The sequence below is a fragment of the Lemur catta genome, chromosome 21 (assembly GCF_020740605.2).
Source record: "Lemur catta isolate mLemCat1 chromosome 21, mLemCat1.pri, whole genome shotgun sequence".
Lineage (NCBI taxonomy): Eukaryota > Metazoa > Chordata > Mammalia > Primates > Lemuridae > Lemur > Lemur catta.
Genome location: NC_059148.1, coordinates 21,696,021 through 21,721,476, shown reverse-complemented (window position 1 = coordinate 21,721,476; position 25,456 = coordinate 21,696,021). Strand labels below are relative to the sequence as shown.

Here is a 25,456-nt window from a genome sequence, read left to right as displayed (position 1 = left end):
CTGCTCTTGCATGAAAAGGCAGAGCAGGCTACTAATTAATGTCACGGAGCCCGAAACCGCTGGCCCGCAAGGCCAAAAATGTTTATCTTGCCTTTTACACAGAAAAAATTTGCAGACTCTTGGTCTAAAGGATTGAATTCCAGTGGCTGACCACTGAGTGCCGAAATGTTGTGGTGTTAGAGACAGTTCCTGATCATTCTTTAAAACAGTGTCACCTCCCTGGTATTCTCTGTTCCCTAACCACCTTTCCCTTGGTTTTTCCTCACAGTACTTGTCATTGCCTGCGATTATTGTGAGCGATGTACATATCCATATCCCTATATCTTATATTGATTTACATTTATCTAAATAGGTATTTAGACAATATTTGTTTTCTGCCTACCTGCTGTTCGATTTGCTCTATCCCCAGCCCCTAGAACTGTGCCCAGCACACATACATGTTCAAGAAACACTTGAGGTCCGTGTTAGCCTGAATTTTGTCCCTCCCCTAAATACCTATGTCGAAGCTTTTATCCCCCAATGTGATTGTGTTGGGAGACAGGACTTTTAGGAGGTGATTAGGGTGAAATGAGGTCATAACGGTGGGGCCCTAATCTGATAGGACTGGTGGCCTCGTAAGAAAAGGGAAAGCTCTGTCTCTTTCTCTCTCTACAACCTGTGAGGAAGCAGCAAGAAGGCGGCCGTCTGTAAGCCGTCAGGAGAGCCCTCACCAGAGCCCGAGCACGCTGACACCCTGTTCTTGAACTTCCAGCCTCCAAAGTTAAGAGAAATAAATTTTTGTTGTTTAAGCCACCCAGTCTATGGTCCTTTGTGATCGCAGCCTGAGCAGACAAACACAAGGTCTAAAAGAATTTCAACACTGTGGGGTCTCTTAAATGCTAAGCCGAGGACTTTGGCCTTGAGTTAGCAGAGAAGGAGGGGCCCCTGAAGCTGCTGGCCTGAGCAAGCGACCTCATCGGAGCTGAGTTTTGGGAAATATCTGGTTGCGAGGATTGCAGGAGGGAGAGGGCGAAGGCAGACAGACCCGTGAGGAGGCTGTTGCAACCAGGCAGGTGAGAAGCCAGGGAGCTGGGCAGAAAGGGAGGGGGTGGAGGCTGGAGGTGCTGGAAGAGGAACAATGCTCAGAGGCTCGGGGCGCGAGAGGATGGGAGGGAAAAGGATGAAGTCAGCGTGGACTTGGGGGCTTCCCGTCTGTGTGCGTGGGGGACAGGGAGCCTTCTAGCAGACGCTAGGGGGTCAGGAGCAGGAGTATTGGGAGGTGGATGGAGGGAGGTATTATTTTAGGCAGGAAGACAGAAACCCAGCACCGGAATCAGGCAGACTGAGAAACAGAGGCCAATAGCGGGCTGCCCTTCCCCAGTAGCGGGTTGTCACTGTCACGAGTCTCACGGTAGAACCAGGACTGAGAGCTACAGCAAGGCAGGGATGCCCCTGCGAGACCTAGAACATCTTAGCAGCTATGATGGGCTGAACTGTGTCCCCTCAAATTCATATGCTGATGTCCTCAACCCCACTCCCTCCGAATGTGCCCTTCTTTGAGGATGGATCTTCACAGAGGTAATCAAGTTAAAAATGAGGCCATTAGGGTGGGTCCTTATTCAATATGACTGGTGTCCTTATAACGAAGGGAAATTCGGAGCCAGCCACGCATACAGGGGAGAACACCATGCGGACACGTAGACAGCCACCTCCAAGCCCAGGAGAGAGCCCTGAATTGGGCTCTCGCTCCCCAGTCCTTGGGAGAAACCAGCTCTGCCAACACCTTGACTTTGGAATTCTAGCCTCCCGAGCCGGGAGACCATCATTTCTGCTGTTTAAGCCGCCCAGTTGGCGGTGCTTTGTTACAACAGCAAACCAATCTAGGAGCAAACGCCCAAACTTGCACAAAGCGAGTCGCTTCTTATTCTTGTGCTGCTGGCACCGGCGACAGCTCCTCTGTTACAGGCCTGCAGCAACCTGCCCTGCTCGGCTCGTCCCGGAACGAGGGCAGCATGCTAGGACTAAGCCGGGCCGAGGGCCATGCTCACTGGGGGCCAGATGCCACACACTGTGCCCTTTGCCGCAGCCCCCGGGCAGCGCCCCACCGACCTGTGGCTACCGCCTCTCCCGGGCAGCAGGTGTAACCCGGTTATGCGCTGGGGCAGCTCAGGGTCCGGACCCGTAGACCCGCAAACCAGCAGGTCCCCACCCATCCATGCAATTAAAAAATTGCTCCTTACAGAACTTAACCAACTGTGTTTAGTACCTCGGAGTATAATTTCCTTGTGCTGTATTGAAAGCATTGTGTCTAAAGTGATTTGTTCTTTGTAGCAACTCCATGGTAGCTTGACATTGCTCATTCTGTGCCTCACTCTCCCCCTCCTACTCTCATCCAACAGTCTGTGGAGGACAATTAAGGAAGGGGGTGCTTGGGAGTCAGACCCACGACAGTTTGGGATTGGGGTGTGCTGAGGATGTCTGGAGGGTAAAGGGGGCTTTAACCTAGATCGTTGATGCTTTCTCTCCAAATCGCAGCGATATGACACGATAGCCAGACGTTGCCAGACAGCCTTAAACTTGGGCCCGTTATCAGCCCAGGATGTATAAAGTGCGCTGGGAATTAATTTTAAGATGAATCTTGTCATTATCTCGTGGCCTGCCCCTGCCGCAATATCACATTGCACTGTGTGTTTGTTAAAAGCATTAACTTCCTAAATGTCAATTATGAAAATGTGCAAGTTTTGTGTTTACGTTTTGGCCGTTTTATCTTTTAAAATCTCCTGGGACCCTCAGAAAAATGGAGGTGGGCCAGGTCTCTGAACCTCTGAGAGAACCTCTATTTGGAGGGGGTTTTGCCAAATGATACCGATTTGCAAAGAGAGGAAGAAAGATGACTTTGATCCAGCTCAGCCTTTATGGGAAAAGAGCTTGAATCCGGGGTGACACAGCGAATGAACGCGCAGGGTGGTGCTGCTGGTTCTCGAACCAGAACGTCATTGTCCCACCCGGACAGCAGTTGGGACTGCCTGCATTGAATATACTGTTTTTTTTTGTTTTTTTCTTTTTCTTTAGTAAAAGCAGGAAAGAAAATACTCACTATTAAAACAAACAGCTAGCAAAATATGTGGAAATTCCAGCAGGGCTGAACCCAAACACTCAACAATTCAGGCCCCACTTCCTGGCTCCACCCTGGCTCCGACCACCCAGCGTGGCGGGACTTGGGTGCTGGTCTCTTGGCTGAGTGACCTATGAGGACCTGGGAGTCCCTGAGCAGGTGGTGACTTGGGTACAAGGAAGGGAGATGCCCCTGGGGACAGAGGGAGACTCTGTTCAGTATAAATTCCTGGGAAGCATCTTTGCGGGGGGCGGGGGGGGTCTGCTGCTTGACAGCACCCTGGGGACATTGGTGACCAGAGAAAGGGGGATTCTGAAAGTGCTTTTGGGAAAATCCACCCTGGGTGGCGTCTAACTCTGGTCGTGAGCTGCCCACGGCAAGGGCTGCCTGAGCCCATCGAGGTGAGAGCAAAAATGAATTGAAGTGCAGCTTAGAGCTAGGGATTTGGAGCACCCTCCTACAGAGAGAAATTAATCTCAAAACACAGGAAGTTTCTCAAATGCTTGGAGAGAGACTTAGAGACGGGAGTAACAATAGGCACCCCGAGATGTCGGCCTGAACGGAGCCGAGGGAAGCTGCTAGTGACAGCCACGTGGGCTCTGTGGGTGACGTCTGAGCAAGAGTCTCCGAAACCCCAAATATCACTGTCTGATGACTGGTGTGTGCGTCCCTGTCTGTAGCTTGACTTGGGAGTGGAGGTTTCCAGAAGTTTCCGGAAGCCGAGGCAAATATTTAATAAAAAGAGGGGGCGGCCTGGCCGTGAACTCCTCCAGGGCAGTGATCATGTCCAGCTTCACCTCATTGTGAGTGACATTTAGTAAGTGCCTATTTGGTGCCTGCCCTGGCAGCCCATTTTTCAGATGAGGAAACAGAGGCTCTGAGAGGTGATGTCGCTCTCCCCAAATGAACAATCAACAAACAGCAGAGCTGGGCTCGGAATGCAGGCCCTCAAAGTTCCTCCCTGTCCACTCGAGCCCGCCCTGTTCCTCCCTGTGTGTGTTCCTACAGCCCGGCCCCAGGAGGCACGAATCACACCCATTACATTGCATTGACTGAGCGACAGGGATGACAGCGGGGGAGGGGATTTCCATGTCATGGTCATCTATCTGTCTATCTGATCGCTTTTATCGGCCAGGGGCTGGGGAGAGGGGCAAAGGCAGTGGGAAGGCCTGTTAAGAAAGGAAAAACCCATGTGGAAATGCCACTTCCTGGGGCTTGGACCCATCTCCCCCTGTACCCACTAAAGGTTTGGTTGATGCTTAATTAGCATCTGAAAATAGATTCTCTGTCCCCAGGCAGGGCACGGTTCTAACCCTTCTCCCTTAGGAAAGCAAACTAGGCAGCCGAGGGAAACAGATGCCGAGAAGGGCTTGATTCAAATCCCAGAGTTTTGCAGGGAGAATGGACAAACAGCAGTTTCTCATGTTATTTATCTAAGGGAGCATTTTACTTCAGATGATTATTATAATAAGGTGTCAAATATTAGAATGGCATCAAAACTCCACATGTCTCAGGTGGTATCAGCACCCAAGACAACCTCAGAAGACTAATCATGATCCTTAGCAAGGAAAAAAAAATGCAACAAATCAGCCACAATCCTCACTTTACTACAACGCCTTTCTCCATTTTCTTCTAGGCAAACTCCTACTTGATCTTCAAAACCCAGGGCAAATGTCCCTTCTTGGGGTAAACCTTTCCTGGTATTGACCTGCTGAGGTAATTAGGCTCCCACAGCATTCTGTGTCACTCTGTTTTGACATTAATTGCACCTTGTATGAGTCTCTCCCCACACGTATCCATGAGGGTGTCAAGGACAGGGAGGAGATGTTTGCTCACCCTTACTTCCACCCGAGAGCTACGCTCACGGCAGATGTTGGATGAATGACTGGTGGCGGGTGACCCGATTCATTCTATCCACCACCCCAGGCAGAGGCAATTTGTAAGACAGTGTGAAAGGTGAGGGTCACAAAGTTTTCCACGCACTGTGCCCTACGACAGGGGACTCGAGTCTCACTGGCACCAGCCATAGATGACCCAGACTATGGGCAAGAGAAATGACCACCAGATAAAGATTAACGTCTCAGCCATCTGAGACTGATTTAAAAGAAGCTGCCTCTATGGCTGATTTTCTTTAAATTTAGAGAAATAAGAGCATTGAAGAAGGTGGGAATCCCTTCTGAGGTTCCCAAAGGGACACACCTCACTGTTCCCTCTGGGAGCGAGTAGTCTTCTGAGTCAGGAAGTCCCTTCTCATGTCTAGCCTGAATCCACCATGCTTCACTTGTGCTCTGTTGCCTTTTGCCCAGTCCTTGCAGTTGCTCTGATGCCTTACCCAGCTGAGACCTCCACCTGTCTCTTCCAGATTCAGGAGAGCAGGTAGTGGCAGGAGTCCCTCTTTGTGTCATTAACAATGCTCAGCTCCCTGCGGATGTTTAAACAAGCGGTAGATGTGGGTTACAACTGGGAGGATGGAGGCCGATTCCGGGAGCGCCAGGTAAAGCAGCTTTGAGCAGGTAGGGGCGAGGCTAAGTATAGGAGCTGGTCTTTCGGGATGGAAAGAAGAACGCTGTGTTTTCTATTAATTTGCTCAGCCCAGAAGCCTGTGACCATGGAGACGTCTAGCAGGCGGTAACAGGGCAGTTTCCCTAGCTCCGGAGCCGGGGCTCAAATATAACTGAGCACCGGGTTCCTGCCTCTTGACGGCTCTATTTCTGAGAGGCATTTGGAAAATTGAATCTCAGACAACAGAGCCAGGATGATTTTGCAAGCCCGTGGTTTTGAAATTTTTTGGGTCAGATCCTACATTGAGCAAAGGTGAACACAAGTCCCAAGCCCGGCTGGTTGTACTCCCAGGAGCTCTCGAGGCTAAAACACCTCGGCAGGCTCACTTGACCTTGGGAGACTCAGTCTTTCCCCCTTTTTCTGGCCTCCTGAAGGGCCTTTTCTCCTTCTCCAAGAAAATGGAATTTCCATTTCAGCAGAGGCCCTAAGACAGGTTCTCAACACCTCTCCCTGTCCTTTCGTCACGATGCCCTGCCAAGAAGGCCAGGGATCCTCCTATCGATCCTGCCTGTTCTCGATATTGAACCCCACTCCCCAGGCGTGAAGTTCAAGGTTAAGTTTTGCAAGTCGCCATTGTCTACCTGAGGCAGATGGCAGGAAAGGGAATGGCCAGAGTCCTGCCATTGCTCCGATTTCTGCAGTGGCAGGAATGCCATGCAGTTCTGCAGACTTCCGGTGTCTTTCTCACGGGGTCAAGGCCCCCTCTGCTTCTTCCCTTTAACCCAGATCCCAGTGGTCACTGCGGACCAGGAACTACCAACTCTGATGCCTAGAGGCGGTAGGTAGGTAAGGTAAATCCGTAAAGCATGCTGGGTAATCTCAAAACACGACACCTGTTGGCATATGAAATACATAAAAATATTCTTCATTTTCACAAACATCTTTCCTGAAACATGTGAACATCTTGGTCTATCTTTACCTGCCACTTGTAATAAAGAGGCAGATACAAAAAGATTTAACTTTTGTCCTAACAGTTATAAGAGAATCAACAGTACTAATGCTATTGTACATGACAGTGGATACCTGGTCTTCATGAGAGGGAGACAATTGGGAGTGGTGGGGATTGTGGCAAACTGCAGAGCCACACCCTGTCTAGAGAGGGCAGCTGCTATTCAGCCCGTACAGATCATTGCCCCATAAGAAAATAGCCTCAGTGTGGTCATATCATGTACATTTCTAAGAGAAGCTATAGATATATTTCTGTAAAAATTGGAAACATTGGCAGTAAATTTAAAATATAACTATAAATTATTTCTTAGGACAATACAGTGTAGCCCTAACGACTCAAGTCTACAGCGTGGATCTGGCCCGAGGCTGCCTCTTTCTGTCCTTTGTCTTGGGAGAGCTCATGATATGGCAGCACCCCTTTATTTTCAATTAAGAAAATAAATGTAAAAGACTTTTAAACTATATTTGTTCATTTAATTATCAATAGATGGTAGTTCGCTCCTGTTCACAATGTGGCCTTGGTTTTTGAGGACAACGGGATAAGTCTACAGTTTTGCTCTCCCACCAAACCTTTCCAGGTATCACTGCCGGGCCAGACAGAGAGTCAGCCGGCGGGACCGTGAGCCTGACCTACTGTGGAATCCCGGATGTCCTTATCTTCCTGGCCAGCTGTCCCCAGCTAAGGAGAGCAGTTTCCACCAAGGCTCTGGAGTGTTCCATCCTCCCCCCTGAAGCTATGCGGAGAGGCCTTGAGTCTTTGTCTACATGAGCTGGTAGTGAAAGGTGCCACCCATAGATCGAACACAGGGAAAAGGAGGCAGGTGGTCACCTGCTGAGTGACCTGGGCCACCCCCTGTTCTGACCTCCCGCTTGTCATCCTGCCCTGACTTCACGGCAAGGTGGAGCATGGGTGGAAGCCGACATGCTTCCCTAGTGCAGCTCTGGCCGGGGCCGCCAGCTACCCAGGCAGGCGAGGCAAAGGCGATCTCCGGCCAAATCGAGCTACTCTTGGAAAATGATACGGACTCCGCTGTCAAAACACATCTGAACAGATGGGCAAAGACTAAAAAGTTGGATAACAGGCAGAGTTGGCGAGGTTGGGAGGAAACAGTCATTCTCCTACTTAGCTGATTAAGAAGGTGAGCAATTTGGCAATTTCCGTCCAAATCACAAATGTATATGATCTTTGACCCCAAAATTCCACTTCTAGGAATTTCTTCTATGGATACATGTGCCCAGGTGCCAACTGAGGTATCTGCACAATGCCACTCATTACGGCACTGTCATAGCAAAATATTAGCAATGGCCCAAATGTCCATTACAAAAGACTGACTCAGTAAATTACGGCATAGCCACACAATGGAATATTATGCAGCCGTGAAAAAGAACCAGGACCCTCTCTACCCGCTAATTGGAATAATTTCCAAGCTATGTTGGTATGTGAAAAAGCAAGTTGCAAAATGATGTGTGTCATGTGCTCTCATTTGTGTAAAAATACGTGAAAAGTAATACATGTATGTATATCTGTCTGGGCATAAAATATGGCTAAAAGGACACACAAACCCATCAATATTGCTTGTCTCTGGGGAGGCAAACAACCTGGCTGGGATTAGGAGAGAGAGAGAATTTTTTCACCTTGTATCTTTTATATTTTTAAAATTTAGAACCACGTGAATGCCTTTTTGGGTAGAAACAGAATTAAAATTTGAACGGTGGCAAGCTCACAAACAAAACAAAACAAAACAAAGCCGAGATTCATATCCTATGATAAGCTCTCCTAGCCTCAGCCTCCCAAGCTCTCCAGCCTGGTTTCCATCCCAACATAGCCTGGCATTGGGCTTCCCTCCCCATAGGTGCCCACCTGGAGGGTTCGGGGAGGCGTGGGAGCGTGGCTGCCAGCGCCCACCCCGGGCACCCACGCTTACCTGCTCTTTCTCTGAATACGGGTTGTTGAGGACGACAGGCACGTTGCCCTTCCCCCACAGGTCATTGAAGACGCGGTCGTTCTCCACGCCCAGGGGCAGAGGTTTGTGTGACTTGCCGTCCAAATCTCTGAAAGGCAAGGGGGCAAGTGAGGAACGGGAGCTTTCAGGAGTGACCGCTGGTTGCTGTGATCGGCAAGTCCTGAGAACCCGGAGGCCCACTCACGTGACTCTGTGCAGAGCCACCAGCTTTGGGGGCCCGGCTGCTGCTGCCTGAGGTTCACCAGTGACACTGGGAAGGCAGCCCCAGGTGTTAAGCACAAAGGTGAGCTCACCTGAGCAGACCCAGAAGGCTGGCACGTCCCCGTCTTTGTGGACATTGTTTCAGGATGGCCCCAACACGGATTTTTCTCATCCCCCCCCTGCCCCATTCTAGGGATCTGAGAACACAGGAGGCCCATCTCCTAGTAGAAGTCCACATACTGTGAGCCCCTGAGCACCGTCATGCCCGTGACACTTAATGCTGGAACAAGGAGGAGGTGGGAAGGACGAGAAGTCCTGTGGCCGGGGTGACAAGCCATCATCTCCACCCTGACTAAGGCTTTGGGCTTGGAGCAATACCAGCCCAGGACACACAAAATGATTCTGCAAATAAAGGGAACATAGCAACAAAAATAATAGCACTATTAATGAGGATAGCTAGCGTTTATTGAGCACTTACTATGTGCCTAACACTTTACATATGCTTTAATCCAGTTGATCTTTGCAATGATTGTTAATCATCATTTTATGGATGGGGTAAGGGAGGCAGGGAGAAGCTAAAGTGCTCAAGGTCACATAGTCGGTGGCCAAAAGGCCAATATTCCAGGCCCCTGTTTATGTCCATTCTTAAGTAGAGGCTCTCCCCATCACCATCATCATCATCATCATTATCACCGTTGTCATCACCATAACCACCATCATTAACATTGTCAATATCATAACCGTTGTCACCCAACTTTTCCTCATCAGCAGAGCCATCGTCACCACCACCATCACCCTCGCCATCATCAACTTCATCACATTGTCATCTTCGCTGTCATCACCCCCATTGTCAGCACCATCACCATCATCATCCTCTACCTCCTCCTCTTCATCATAACCATCCTCAGCATCTTCACGGCCACCATCACCATCCTCACAGTCATCACCCTACGAGGAAACTACGGCTCAGAGTGGCTAAGTCACTAGCCTACGTCACACAGCTCGTGACGGTGGATTCAAACCCGGGCTTGTTCCTGACGCTAGAGCCCGACTTCTGCGCCACCAGGCTTTCCTGGCCTCCTGCTCTTGAACTCCAGCAGGCTCAGGGTGAGGCTCTCTCAGCCAGGTTCCACAGGCTCAGGGACCAAAATCCAGATGGCCCGGTCTGCCCCGTCTCACCCTGTGCTCCCATCCTCTGGGTGCCACCCTCCTGCTTCCCGCCAGCCTGTCTCTCTTTGGCCCTCCCGCCTGGGTTTACTGTCCCTTCCCCAGTGTGCACAGTGCAGCTTGCTGTGTGGCTTATCCCAGTCGTGGTCCCAGGCATTGAGGCTGGCCCTTGTCCGGCCCTCTGTTCGATGTTCCCAGCTTTGGAGACTTCTCCGTCCCCCGTCTGTCGCACTGACAGTCATTTAGGCCGAACCAGAAGCCAGGGCCCCAGCTCCGAGTGCACGACCCTCCCGTGGCCCACTGGGGCCAATCGGATCCCTCCTTGCTGTGTTCCCCAACGTCCCTGTGGCCCCCGTCACAGCCGCTTCCACTCTTCTGCTTGGAGAGGTTTGCATTTGCCAGAAGGAACATTCTGTTTTGCCCACTCTAAAATGTCACCAAAACATCCCCAGAGTGGTTCTTGATTACAGACATTTCCCGAGTCAATGGCTCACCTACGTGGTGACAAACAGAGGAATCGTCTGCGGAGAGGGCTGCTCGAAATGTCACTCGCCTCCCTTCCAGCCCCCAATCCCCAATCCTGTGATATCACATGACCGTACGTGGGGATCTCAAAAAATGTGTTTTGAGCCTCTGTAACGTACCAGGCACTTGCACCGAAGTTATTTCATTTAATTTCAACAGGCACCAAAAGCCCCGTTTCACGCTGAGAACACTGAGCCCAGAGAGGTTGTGTAAGCTTCCCGCGGTCCCACCGCGAGCGCGCGGCAGAGCTGGGGTTTGAAACTAGGTCTGATGGACAATCGGCCCAGATCCTTCGTTTTTTAAAACACAGGTAGGTAAACTGGTCAGGATGCTCTTCTAAGCCAGAGGTCACAGAGCAAGTGACCCAACATCTCTTGCTGAATGAGGCCACCAAAATGCCTCCAGACATTGCGAAATGTCCCCTGGGAAGCAAAATGACACCCTTTCCTGCTGAGATTCACTGGTTTAGATGCGGTGGAACATTCTAATGTCCCGCTTCCAGCTCCTCCCCGTCCCTGCTCCAGGCCCGCCCCAGGGTCTCCACTTGTCCCTTGTTCCCAGATGGGATCGAGGAACTCGCTCCCACCCACCCCCTCTCGGGTGTCCTCACCCCTCTGGAAAAGCCACCCCCCAGCACCCTCAGCATTCTGGTGGAAGTGTCCCCAGAACTATCACACGGTCACATCTGGTGGCTCTCAAACTTCAGGGTGTATCCAAACCTACCGAAGGGCTTGTTAAAATTCGGATTCCTGACCCCATCCCCGGGGGAGACTGAGGAGTGGGTGTAGGCGGGCGCCTTGGAATCCGCACTGGCGGGAGCAGCACCCCGGTGGCCACAGGCACGGGAGACCCTGTCCCTGGGAGCTCCCCGGCCCGGCCTCCAGCGGCAGCACCAGCTTCCTTCTGGGTTAGAAACGTCGTCGCCCTCCCACTCTGCTTTCCTTCCTCCACCCCCGTCGCCCCGCAAGGCCAGGTGTGGCGCTCTGCCTCCCTCCTGGCAAGCGTTCTCTGTGCTTTCTGGCAAGAACCAAACTAAATCCTTTTCCTTCCACTTCGCTAGCGAGATGATCGTATCCAAGCCAAGAGTCGCTCTTGCATCTCCAAACCTTCCGAGGAGCTTTGCCAGCTCCTTCGATCAGAGGCTTCCTGGAAACTGGGTCCCCCGACCTCTAGCACAGGAGGGACGGGGCGGGGGTGGGGGACCCCACAGGAAGCTTGCACGGGGCTGGGTTGGTCCGGTGCTGGTGGCCGAGCGACCCCGGGGACCCTGGAGGGGAGCAGGTGGGCCAGGCCTGTGTGCCGGGCCGGGGGAGGCAGGGCTGCCTGCCGCCCGCTCTGGCTCCACCAGGCACGGAGGCCGCCGAGGAGCAGCTGGCCCTGGCGGGAGGCCCTGCCTGCATTTTTCAGCAGACACCACGGCTTTGCGCGACTGCCACCTCTCCTCGCCCCTCGCGCCCTGGCAGACTTGGGTTTCTGCCTCCACCTGCGCCCGAGCACTGGGAGCCGAGTTAAAACAGGAACTCTCGGGGCCGTGGAGACCAGGCAGGGACCTCTGCGAAGTTTTTCTCCTAGATTCCATCACGTGTGGATGTGGGGGCGGGTTTGTGGGGGGTTTTATATTCTTGTGAAATGTAAAAGTATCTTCCTTTTTTGTTTTTGAGACAGAGTCTCGCTCTGTTGCCCTGAGTAGCGTGCAGTGGCGTCATCATAGCTCACTGCAGCCTCCAACTCCTGGGCTCGAGGGGTCCTCCCGCCTCAGCCTCCCGAGTAGCTGGGACTACGGGTGCAGGCCACCACACCCAGCTAATTTTTCTATTTTTTGTAGAGATGGGGTCTTGCTCTTGCTCAAACTCCTGAGGCTGGTCTCAAACTCCTGAGCGCAAGCGATTCTCCCGCCTTGACCTCCCAGAGTGCTGGGATTAGAGGTGTGAGCCACCGTGTCCGGCCAAAAGTACGCTTTGGAGGGCAGGAATTCTATTGCAAATGCTGCAGCTGAGGAGTGAGGTGAGGGTCTTTGAGCTCAGTCACAATCCTGACTCTTAGTCACTAATATCACCAGAGCTGGACGGGGTTCTCAGACTCACACACCTGCAGGGTCCAGGCTGGTGGGGTCAATGTGTGGCCTGGGCTGTGTAGAGAGCCCACGGCAGCTTTTGCCCAGTTCCTGCCACTGGGGGCCAGGCCCAGATGCAGATAGAAACCGCTTTTCATGTGAAATCTCTTGATTTCTCTAAGTCACCACAAATTCACTTTTTCAGGAAGCTCTGCAGGCCAAATACAACTCAAGGGGCAACTGTGTGTGACCCTCAACCCGCAGTGCGAGCTCCTCCCGCTGGAGTCACGGTCGAGAGGCCGAATGCGGTGGCACTCGTGCCAGGTGTGGCTTGGCCTGCGATGTGCGTGCCTGCCACGCACGGGCCTTCTCGAGGAACCTGAATGGTTTCTCTAGAAAGAATCCAAGGGATCATCTTGTTTTTTACAGATGGGGAAACCGAGGCCCAAAGAAGTCAAGGGGCTTTTCTAAAATAGGTGGCTGGTGAGTGGTAAGGTGGGGGAGGGACGAGGGGCAAGGCCACGGTATTGCTCGACGCTGGTGCTCGGATGAGTGCAGTAGACTGAGTCACAGCCTCAGAGATGTCAAGTCCTCACACCTTGAGCCCTTACGTATGTTTCCTTATAGGGAAGAAGGGTCTTTGCAGAGGGGATGGGATTTTGACGATCTCGAGACGGGCAGATTACCTGGGGTTATCTTCGTGGGCCCCAAATGTAACTGTGCCCTTAGAAGAGGCAGGAGAAGAACTGCCAGGAGCCCTGTGGTTACGTGCGATTTTTGGTGGGTGGGTGGGCAGGTGGGCTTATTCCACAGCTCTTCCCCAGGAGGAAGGGCGGGGTGGCCCCCTGACCACAGGGCAGGGACATAGATGGGAAGAGGGCACAATACAAAGTGCAATATCCTCGAGGGGACGGACGGGGCCGCCACCCACGTTCCAGTGGTCAAGACGAGAAGGAGAAGTTGTGCTGAGGTCAAGTTTTGGGGTTCAGTCCCTTAGCTGAAAAATGCCCCAGCAGAGGGATTTCGAGCTATGCCGATTGCAGCCTGGGAGGAGATGCCCTGACTCAGCCCTGGAATCAGTACTGTCGTTTGTCATTCTGAGGTCAGCGCCAATGGGCAGAATTCCAATAGCCCTCGTCCCGCTGAGCAAAACCTGAGCCAGCCGCCCTGCCCTTACAGGGAGGGTATCACGGGGGGACATTCATCCCTCTCGTCTTCCTGTTCCTGGAGATGAGCACCGAAGCTGCAGGGCAGACTGCAGGCTGTCCCCAGGGAACCGCCCAGGGAAAGGGGAGCGACTTGGAGGGCGGGGACTCGAGGGGGCTGAGTGCTCCCTGTTTCCCCTCTGCCCACATGGAGCCTCTGTCTTCCCACCCGGGGGCTCTGGGTCCTGCTGGACTTGCTCAGTTTGGCCCGGGGGTGGGAAGTTAGGAACCCTCCAGGATGCAAAGGTGGGCAGAGGCCACTGCCACGGGCTGTCCTTTCTTCCCTCCCTCCCTTCCTTCCTCTTTCCCTCCCTCCTGCTTCCTTTTTTCCAGCAGGGCTTGGCCTGCGACAAGCTCCGAACTAAATGCTGGCGATCAGAGATGAGTGAACGTGGGCCTTCAATGGTAAGAGCTGCAGGTGGAAACCAGCCTCAGATAAAGGATGGGCCTTTGGACTGTGTCCCTTTTCCCTGCAATTCCTCCCCTCCAGTAAATTCCACCGATAACAAAGCTGGAAGAACTAGAGGTGACTCAGGATGATGGGTTTGCTGATGGAAGAAAGAGTGTGAGGACCACAGAGCACACGAAGGGGCCCTTCAGTAGCCGGGGAGGAATTTGCTCAAATGACGCTGGGACTTGGGCATCTCAATGCCGGGCATCCCTCAGGGTAACCTGCGTTCATTGTACCGGGCCAGGGGCGCTGTCTTTAGGAAATGGCATTTTGGGGCTGCGGTTTCCCTTTCAGACTCTGAGAAAATGCTCTGATAACTTCAGGTTAGAAGCCAAGTGCACTGTGGCCGACACTGCAATCTACAAAGTCAGTGGGGGTCAACAACGTGGGCGTGGGGTCCTGCCTTGGCTTTGCTGGCTGCTGAGTGGCCACACCTCTCCAAGCCTTGGTTTCCTTATCGGGAAAACGGGGTGCTGTGAAGAGCAAATGAATTAACATAAAGGCTTTAGCATGAGGCCAGACTTGCCTGGGGTGCTCAGTAGAGGTTGGCCAGCACAGCGATTGTAAAACCTGGGCTTGTCACAGAAGGAGTGGCCTTCTCTGCCCCCTGCAATTAACCTGATTCTCTAGGGTTCAAGTTGACTTTTGTTCCTCTAGCCACATTCTCTTGGTTTCCCTTTAATTGTCAACACTCATTGTGGGACTTCTAGGTGGAAACAGGACAGCATCCTCGGGCCAGTGCTGTGTGGCTCTGGGGAAGTTGCTTTACCTCTCTGAGCCTCAGTTAGCTCATCTAGAAGAATGGGCTAAAACCACACGTCTGTCTTACTTAGCAGAATTCACACGATCTCCGAAGAGGTGACTGCTGTGGAGGTACCTGGTAACTAACCCACTGCCCTGCAGGTGGGAGGGGTTCTCAGAGCACAGGGTGAGGCTGACCTGCTGGTCCAGATGGATGCTGGACCGGGGACCTTGACCTCTTTCGAACCCTCCTTCAGGGCAGCAAGCTGATCAACCTGGATTCTCCGACATGCAGTGTTTTAAAGCGACTGCTCCCAAGTGCAGAAGGTGCTAGAAGCTTCCAGATTCACCAACTCCCTTTCTCAAACTCTCTTAGGTTGTCACTGCTTGCTGGGGCCACCTTTTTTCTGGGATGAAGGGATGAGACTGTCTCTAGAATAAACGTCACTTCTGCCTCCCCCACCCAGATAAGAGCCACGACCCCTAAACAACAGGGATGCCCCATGTGGAAACTGAAGCTGTGGCAGGAGATTAAATCTGTTCCCAAGAGGAGACAGGAAAGGAAGAAGGAAAGTGAGGGTGACAGGAGAGACAGGGCAGTGCTGTGAGCCAGGGATGGCCGAGGGGAAGCCACAGACTGGTGACTGTGTCCTGAGTGTGGGGCCTGGTGGGAACACTGCTGCCCAGGCCAGCGGGGTGGCTTTGCTGGCCACTCTGCACCCTGCATCTGGGACATCAGCGCCGACACCCACCCCGACCCGGAGCCGGATGAAGAGGTTGTTAGGAGGACGAGAATGTTCCAGGAAGTCGTGTGTTCCAAGGAGCTTGAATCCCCTCAGACTCCCAGTCCCCAGAGTGACCCCAAAGAACATCCTGTCTTTGGGCTTCCAAGTCCTAACTTGGGACACTGATTCTTTGCCAGGTGGTGGGGGTGCTTTCGGTTGTCACAATGATGGAAGTGGGGGTGCTCCTGGTATCAGAAGGGGAGGGAGGTGGCATGACAGGCGGTGGCCGTCCTGCAACACCGGGACAAACCCATACAAGGAAAAAGGGTTCTGACTGCCACACAACCTTGGGACCCGAAAGGCAGGCCGAAATTCCTGGCTTGCGATCCCAACTCTCTCGAACGTGGCTTTAAAACAGACTGAATTTTCCATGCGTGCAGCTACTGGGGAAATGAAGGAAAGAATGATTTATCAGAAGTCGTTCACTGTTTCAGGAAGTCACATCACCAAGGCGACACTGCTGGTGGCATTTGAGCTGCCAGAACAACACACCTGTGTCAGTCTGCTTTTGACACTGTTGTGTTTGCAGCAATTCTATGTTTAGGCGCAAACATCTGACCACCCCAGCGAAGTCATGCTCGAGTGCTGAGATGTTAAATTACAGGTTTTTAAAATTATAAGTGACTTTTATGCTGTCCCCTTTATTTTATTGTTAGGGCATTATATTGATTAGAAAAGTATAAACTGTGGATAGGTTATATCCATGAATTAGCTTCTGGTTAGTAAATGAGGGCTTTTAAAAATATCTGTTGGCTGGATACGGTGGCTCATGCCTGTAATCCCAGCACTCTGGGAGGCCGAGGCGGGAGGATTGCTTGAGCTCAGGAGTTCGAGACCAGCCTGAGCAAGAGCGAGACCCCATCTCTACAACAAATAGAAAAATTAGCCAGGCATGGTGGCGCACACCTGTATTCCCAGCTACTGAGGCAGGAGGATCGTTGGAGCCCAGGAGTTTGAGGTTGCAGTGAGCTATGATGATGCCACTGTGCTCTAGCCTGAGTGACAGAGTGAGACCCTATCTCTAAAAGAAAAAAAACCAAAAAACACCTTATTAAAAAATAGGGGTGGCTTTGAGTGCGACACAGGTGTCAGCCATTGAGCTAGGGGACATGCACTATTGATAAATATTACTCATCCTTAGAACCACTCACCTAAGTGGGTTTCCCAGAGCTCTGCACTTTCCCCGGGCCACTTTCTCCCGAATTCTACCTCCTCTGAAGCAGGTTTTTTTCTGCTGCTTTTGGTCAAACAACCTCACCGCGTGCACGGTTGAGATGGAGTCGCTCGGGAAAACTACAAGGCATGAGGGCGGCTGGGGCGGTTGGGAACACAGATCTGCAGGGACAGGTCCCCATGTCACACGGGTTTGTTCCTCTCTCATCCTTGGGGAGACAAAGGCAGGGGAGCGCTACCCCGAGACGGTGCTGGGAGAGGCCCCCTGGGCCCCGGCTACCAGGACGGCTCCCCTCAAGTCCTCTGAATCACATCCGAGCCTTCTGTTCGGCACCAAGCCTTTGTGTCCCAGACTGCCGGTGGGGGGAGAGGACCAAGGCAGCTCCGAGGAGGGAAGGGGCCGGCTCTCAGCTATGGCAGGGGGAAGCTCCTCTGGGTGGCTCTGTGCCACACATACGGAGATCCAGGTTCCTGGGGCGGTTGGGGTGTGAATGCGACACAGCCCTGGGAATTCTGATACTCCCACTGTGCGCCCACCCCACACACACAGTGCAGAACCGCAGTCGAGTGTATGGAACATTCCATACAGTCGGGGCTCAGCTGCCCACGGGGAGGGGACTCTGCCCATGCAAGGGATGACAGAGCCCCCCCTGCCCCTCCCACCGCCCTGCTGCTCTTCTCAGAGAGAGGGTGGACGGGGGGGCAGCGCTGGCGCCTAGGGGCAGCGCTCGGGAGGGAAACTTCCTAATACCTCCCGGCAGACAGGGCCGGCGCCTGCGATTTTGGATCCTGCAGCTGCTTTAGAGATTAAGTCCCCTGAATGGGACGGGCTGCTGGGTGCCCAGAAGGCACATCGAGGCCTCAAGGTGCCACCTCCACTGGGTATACTGCGGTAGGGAGCCCTGGGAGGCGGCAGCTGCCTGAGGACCAGGTTCCAGCCTGGGAGGCCTCCTGGGCTAGTCGTGGGCAAACCAGGCATCAAATCCCCACCAGCCAGGAGCGCCCCGAGGACTGATGCTGGTCGCCAGCTCGGGAAACGGACACGCAGGGCAACAGAGGCCCCCAAGCATCCGCCCCACCGAGAGGGTCACGCCACGCCCTGTGTCTTGCGGCCAAGACTCTCCGTCTTCCTTTCCCTGGCTGTCCCCAGGGAACTCGCACAGGGCATGGCTTGGGGACAGGGGCTCAAAGGGAGGTGAGTGATCCTTGTTCCCCCCCTGCCCAGGGGCTTCCGATGGAGCCTCTGTCTTCCTGTTTGGGGGCTCCAGGTCTTGCTGGGATTGCTCAGTTTTGCTCGGGTGTGGGAAGTTAGGAAGCCCCGGGATGCAAGGGTGGGCTGAGGCCACTGCCACAGACCGTGGGGCCCCCAGGGGGGAGGACTGGATCCCAGGGGGCCCCCAAACACAGAGGCACGCTCCCACCGCAGGACCTTTGCACATGCTGTTCTCCCTGCCTGCAACGCCCCTCCCCAGACGGCTGCCCGCCTCTCTCCCTCCCTTCCTCCGGGTCTCCCAGCGTTGCCTTCCTGGTGAGGCCTGCCCCAGCCTCCCTGTGCAAGACTTCCCCGTCCCCAGCACCCCTGGTCCCCTTCCCCACATCATTTATCTCCTTAGCACGTATCACAGACATACGGTGACACACAGTTTATCGATGGGGGTGTGTTCTGAGACCCGCATTGCTAGGTGATTTTGTCGTTGTGCAAACATCATAGTATCCTTGCACAAACCTAGACGTTTATAGCCTACGACACACCCAGACTCTGTGATCTAACCTATTGCTCCTACGCCGCACACGGGAACAGCTTGTCACTGTACTGCATACTGCGGGCACCTGCAACACAGCGGGCAGTATTTGCATATCTAAACATATCTCAACACAGAAAACGTGCAGTGAAAATACGGTATTGTAGTCTTATGGGACCCCCCTCGTACATGCAGCCTGCTGAGGACGAGACATTGTTACACAGCATGTGATTGTATGACACGTTTTACATATTTGGCTCCTTCATTATCTGTCATCCCCACCTCCCTGTAAGCTCCCCAACCTCAGGGGCTTTGTCTATTTCATTCATTGCCCTACTCCCAGAGCCTAGAACAGAGCCTGGCACACAGTAGGTCCTCGATGAACGTTTGTTAAATGAATGAACGCAGGGGCCTGGGGAGCTACCTTAACCCAGGTCCCCCAGGGGCTTCCTGGAGAGCTCTGAGTGCTCTTGGGATACTTAGGGCTTCTTCGGGAGGGGGTAGGAAGTCTTGGCCTGGATTTCTGGGTGGCCCCAGACTGGAGCCTCCCTCTGGGTGTGCCCAGACCCACCCTGGCAGCACTAGGGGCTGGAGGGACAGTGCCAGACCCACAGTGACAGTGGAAGGGGGATGCAGAGAGAAACTTCTCTCTCTCTCTGGTTTAATCTCCTGACCCACTATCCTCCGACCACCTGGCCCAGCTGCCGATTTCTCCCCGGAGCAGGGGCTCCATCACCCACTGTGTTGCCAGCTCTCCTCCCCTGGAGGGTCAGAAAACGCCAGTCTGGCAAACACAGAGGGGCTGGTACCCAGTTCTTTAAGTTCTAGCCTCGGCTCCCACATAATCCAAGCATGACTGCTGGTTTTGGGAGTCGGGACCAATTCTATACTTCGGTTCCCTTCTCCTCTCTTAGAACCTTCCTCGTCCTTACTGGCTGCAGCAAGGAGAAAGCTGGCTGGGGCTGAGGGCTGCCCAAGGGGCTCAGCGACTCCCTTTTCTCTTCCCAGGGCCTCGCCATGAGCCACATGCACGAGGGCGCCACGCACACATGCCCCTCTCACACGCTGGGCGACCTCAGGAAAGGCCCCTCCTCCCTGAGCCTGCGTCTTCCCACTTGTGCAACACACACTGCAAAAATACCCACCTCGTGGGGTCCCTGGAGGATCTCACAGGACAAGGATGGGAAGACACGCTGACTGCCACCACGATTATTTGCTAGCTCTGGGTGTCACAGCAAGAGATCACCCTAGGAGTTACGCCCATTGCATTTTGCAATTGTAATTTTACATGAAGATCAAGGCAGGTGGAGTAAATGTGCAGGTATGAGGTCGTCTCATTGCTCACACGTGCACACTCATACACACACACACACCTGTGGAGCTTACCTGTCCACCTGGACTCCCATGTCCTTGGTCTCTGCCTTGGCAGGTCCCCCTCCCTTGGCCCCCTTGGTCCCACTGGTGAGAAGATTCAGCACAGGCTCTATCTCTCTGAGCAGTTCATTGTTCTCCCCTTTGCCTTGGAGGCCGGCCCTGGCTGCTTTCGTGGCAGGGTCCTGGCTTGGGGGCTGGGGGGCCGGGCCGTTGGCATGGGACACAGAGCCGGCCTCCTGCCCATGGTCTGGGGCGTGCTGAGGTCCGTTCCCGGGACCCAAGGTCCCGTCTACTGTCAGCGGCTGCTCTTTGCTGGCCGACGGCTGGTGGGACAGACCCACAGCTTTGGTGGAAGGACCCAGGGGCTGTGTCACCCGGATGGTCTTCGGGGTCCCGTCCCCGGTGAAGGTGGTCTCCAGGTGCGTGGTGAAGCCCTCAGGGCCCCTCAGAATGAGGACCACGTGGGTCTCGGAGGCAATGCCTCTGAGCACCTCCAGGGCGCTGTCGTAGCTCAAGTCCACCAAGGGCCGGCCGTTGACCGCCAGAATGATGTCCCCGGCTTGGATGAGGCCGCTCTGCTCCGCGGCGCCCCCTCGAATCAGGTCTGAGATGATCACGGGGGGCTTGCTCACCCGCTCCTTCACCAGGAAGCCCAGGCCCCCTACTTTGCGCTTGAAGAGCCGGACGGAAATGACATTGGGTTGGATCTGCTGCACGCCGAGCGCGTGATCCTCCATGGCGTCTGGTTCCAAGGGGCCCGGCCGGAGACGTCCGAATGGTACCAGGCCCGGGTGACTTCACCCGCGGGAACCAGGCTGCAGGCTACGCCGGGTGCTGCAGAGGCTTCAGCCTTCCCTGTCCTTGACGTCACCCCAGCGTCACCCACTCATTGCCGCTGGGCCGTCGGTGGCATGATTCCGCGCGTCTGTCTCCCTCCCTGTTCTCTAAGGAAGCGACGGTCGACCAGGCAGACGTCAGGAGGAGCGGTGGGACGTGTCCCTAAGCAACAGGTCAGGCAGAGCGGGGAGGAGAAGCGTCTGGTGGATGTGTCTAGAGGTGACGCATGACGGATGTGAACTATTCTCTGGGCATCTTGATCGCTAGCCTGTTAGATGCAGATCAGATCTGGGGCTTCCTGAGCTGAAAAGAAGGAAGAAGAGAGGGAGTCAAAAGAAAAGAAGAGAGAGAGAGAGACTGAAGTGGAGTGCACGCCACCAGCTTCAAAGTGAAGATGGAAAACACAGCGACCGACAAGGTCGAGCCACGAGACCCTAACTCTGGAGTTTTGAAACCAGCCTGGAAACTAAGTCCTTCTTCCAGGATGGGGACACCTTTCCCAGTCAGCTGCAAATGGCCTGCTTCCACCTCCGTGATCAAAGCCCTCAGAGACCAAAGGGGTCTCCCTGGGGAAGGCACGGACAGTCAGCCACAGACATCCAGTGACAAGAACCGTAAGACCTCTCTTCTCTCTCTTTCTCACCGCAAGAAGCCACCACTCCAAGCTGCCAGTTGGCCTCACGCTCTGGGTTTCGCACCCATTTCCCATTCGCAGCCCGGGGGCTCGGCCGGCACAGGTCTCTGGGGTCTCTATCCCAGCCACTCCCAAAGCCCCACAACAAAGAGGGGACCCTTCTGTGGACCCGCCGAATGAGGGATGTCAATTGGCCTTCATGACCATTTTTATAATTATTAGCTTGTTCCAAGTTCAAAAGGACAACGTGGTCACACTGCAGACATCATAAATACCAACGAGATGGGTCTACGCAAAATCGTGGAAGCCACTGTGCTCCGCGGCCCTGAAACCCTGATGGAGAAACATTAGGAAGAGGGGGTGCTGGACCCCTGGGGTACACAACACAGAGTAGGTGCTCAGTGAATATTTGTTCATTGAAGAAGAAAAACTCTCAAAGGCTAGGCACGGCAGACTCTTTTTGAGCACTTTCGCTCTTAACACACATATATATTTTTTCTCCTTTAATCCTCATAGTGATCTCTCAATAGACAAAGACACTGAAGCTCGGGAAGGTTTAGTAACCTGTCCAAGGTCACATACAGAATAAGGGCAGAGGAAGAGTTTGATCATCCGTCGGCTCCACGCTCGAGCCCAAGCTTTTAGATTTATACTCTGGCTATTTCAAATTTATGTTCCAGCTATTGTCTCAAGCCCTAACTTTTTCCCTGAAATGCTGGCAACTTCCTAGTCACTGACTCCCACCAGGCCAGGGAAATGGGGTGCGGCTGGGGTGCCCAAAGCCAGCAGGGGGCCAGCTGGAGGAGCTGTGTGGCTCAGGTGGGTGGCAGGCACCTGTAGCAGGTGTACACGGGCTGTGTGTGCGCACAGTAGGACGTGTCTGGGCTGGGGCAGGTGATCCGTGGGTGTGCGTGGGGTGGGGGCCCTCAGAGACCCCCTCCATCTCCTTCCCATCCCCCACTGAAGTCCCATTTCCGTCCTCATCCCAGTCCCCTTCCTGCGGTGCCCTCACCACACTTTAACACAAGGAGGGAGCCCCCATCTGCCACCACTCACAAAGTGACACTCACTCCCTTGTTTCCCTTTTAGCGACTTCCCAGGGTCACCCGGGGGCTGAGGCAGCTGAGGAGCTCCTGCTGCCTCTGAGAACAGGAGGTGGGTGCAGAGACCCCTCCCGGAAGGGGGTTCCACCTCCTGGATCCCCTCGACGGGGGGTGCTTAGCAAGTTCAGGCACCCCTCCCAACCCTGCAGCTTGCATTACGTAACTCCGCCAGCCCCTCCGTGTGGGTGAAGGAAAACGAATACCCGGGCCCAGCCCGGGCTACGCTCTCCATCTGGCGTCGCTGTGTGTGTGTTTCTGTGTATTCATGCGTCACCCTCGTGCTGTGTCATTTCTCTGCTGCGTGTGGCCCGGGTGCCGACCGGCTGAGTGTCTTTTGGCGTCTTGCTGCTGGGGTTCTGGTTTGCAGGGGAAGCCATCCGGGACCCCCGTAGCCTTCCCCACTGGGGAGACTCGGTCCACTCTCCCTGCTTTATCAACGTCCCCGAGCCCCGTCTCTTCTGGGGACCAAACCCAGGACGCTGGTGGTTTAGTTGGAGGCAGAGACAGCTGGGCCCTCCAGGGCCCTCCTGAGTGTCCAGTTTGGCATCGGGCTCCGTTCTTGAATGAAAGAGGGGACTCGGATGTGTGCTCTCGGGGAGGTAAGTCCCCCAGGCTCACGTCTTTCAGATACTGGCTTGGGCCAGTCCTTACCGAAGGACAGAGACTGGAATGGGCCTTTCAAGTACTTTGCTTAAGAAAAAAAGAAAACAGAAACAACCCTGTCCACAACAGCCCCCGGCTACTCTCAGCATTTTCTAAGCCGCTCCCAGGGAGTTCCCTCTCTCCCGGCTGCCGTCTACAATCACAGGGGGCTCTTGGCTCGTGCTGGGGACACGGGGGTGCTGTTCCTCTCTCAGACCTCGGCCCTAGAAAGGAAACTTTGGAAGGAACTGGAAAGAAGCTGGGCTGGGGAGGGGCAGGGACAGGCACTGTTTGCGGAGGGACAGAGACAGAGAGAACAATCTCTGTGTTCTGAGGGTTCGGAGCACCCTCCGTTGTCAATCACAATCTTAATGACAATTCCACAACACTTACTTGGTCTCTCTCCTTTTCTTCCCCAAAGAATATCCTCCTCTACTATCACATTTTTCATCCTTGTCCTGACCAAGGTCAGGTTCGCTTGTCTCCGTTTTACAGATGCATAAATTAAGCTGCTATAGGGACAGCTACTTGTCCCGGTTTTCAAATGCCTGGTCTCCATGTGGCACCTCGAGGACGGCTGGATCCCCTCCTGCCACAGGGAAGATGTTTAAGGCCCTTCCTGGCTCTCTCTGGGTGTTTCTGGGTGAGTTCTTTATTTGCTCTGAACCTCAGTTTCCCTCTCTGTAAAATGGGATCATCGGTAATCACCACATCTCTGGGCAGGGGGAGGATGAAATGAAATAGCGAGTGCAGGGAACTTAGCAACATCACAGAGGGAACGCTCAAAAACGCGGTTTCTTAGTATTGTTACATAATACATAATGCTGTGGGCTTCCTAGCTTTCAATAAGGTGCATTTCCGACTCCGTCTTGGTCCCGCCAAAGGTACTTCAGGCGTCGTCTGGAAGGGGGCCCTTCCCTTGAAATCACGCCGAGGAATCTCGCGCTGGTCGCGGTGGGTGGCACCGGGTACAGAGAGCTGGGTGCCGGGTGGCAGCGCTGACAACCCAGCCTCCGCCCTCGGGAGCCGGGATTTTAAACAAATCGCACATGCGTGCTTGCCAGAGTACATACCATGGAAACAATACTTGGACCCAAGCCTCACTCGAGTAGTTCGGTGGCTTCGGGCGTGTTTATTTCATTTACCTTGCTGCGAGGAAATCAGTGGCTGACTATGAGGGACGGCGCCCAGACAGGCCCCCGTCGGCCACTACGTCCTGGCTGCTCGACCCTGGGCACCCCGCTGCCACCCTGCACCTCGTTTCTGCCACCCCAGCAATGGTCACAGCAGCAGGGCTGAGTGAGCGAGAGTTTACGACGTGCTGAGCATGGTGCCAAGCCCTCTGCACAGTGTCTCATTCGATCCTTCCAGCCACCGTATGACGCAAGTGCCATTTTGATCCCCATGCTACAGAGGGACGAGAGAAGTGAACCAAGGAGGTCGCCCTGGGTCTAAGGGAGCGGATTCTGAGCACTGTCTGTTGTCGATCATAATCCCAGTAACGACCTCACAACACCACATCTTCCTGCTTTTCCTCCCCAAACACATCCTTTTCTGCTGATCTGGGTCACGTCCGATTGCTCCCATTTTGCAGATGAGGAAATGAGGTTCCTCTGGGAAGACCCGCCTGTCCCGGTCTGCCTGCGGGTGGCTTTTCATCATTAGCACCGAAAATCGGGGAACGTTAGGATGAGGAGGAGCCCTCCAGATCACCTAGTCGAGCTGCCCCATTCAGAAACGAGGAAACAGAGGCCCAGAGAACCAAAGGGCCCATTCCGCATGGACCGGCCACGGCTGGGGCGTACGGGGCTGTGGCCTCGGTCGCGGCAGCTGCTCGCCACATGTGGCCATTGAGTGTGTGCGCTGTGGCCGCTCCCACTGAGACGCCCCGTGAGAGTGAAATATACACATTGGGTTTCCAAGACTAGTACGAGAAGAAGGCAGCGAGCGTCTCCATAAGGCTTAAATATTGATGATTACACGCTGAAATGATACCGTTGTGGACATGTTGTGTTAAACAAAAATTACGGTGAAAATTAATTCCCCCTGTTGCGTCTTACTTTTTTAATGTGCCTATTACAAAGTCGAACATGGCCCACGTGGCTCGCGTTATATTGCTATTGGGCTATGGGGGGGCGGTCTATGCAGCCCAATAGCGGGATCATTGTTCTTCCCTGTATCCTGCTGTCTCCCGGTCCCCTTGGGAAGCTACTGATAACTTAGGCAGAGGATACTTCGTAAAGTTTTACCTTCTA

The 25,456-nt window shown here is 53.9% G+C and overlaps 1 protein-coding gene across 1 annotated transcript in view; it reads right to left on the bottom strand.

Moving 5' to 3' along the window:
* Positions 1 to 25,456, bottom strand: part of NOS1 (nitric oxide synthase 1) — a 96,103-nt gene that overhangs the window by 50,965 nt on the left and 19,682 nt on the right. The window contains exons 2-3 of the mRNA XM_045535155.1: positions 19,998 to 21,125; positions 8,530 to 8,656 (exon numbers count right to left, since the gene is read on the bottom strand). Of these exons, the coding sequence (XP_045391111.1) occupies positions 8,530 to 8,656; positions 19,998 to 20,722 (852 nt within the window). The 5' untranslated portion in view covers positions 20,723 to 21,125. The remainder of the gene's footprint in view (positions 1 to 8,529; positions 8,657 to 19,997; positions 21,126 to 25,456) is intronic.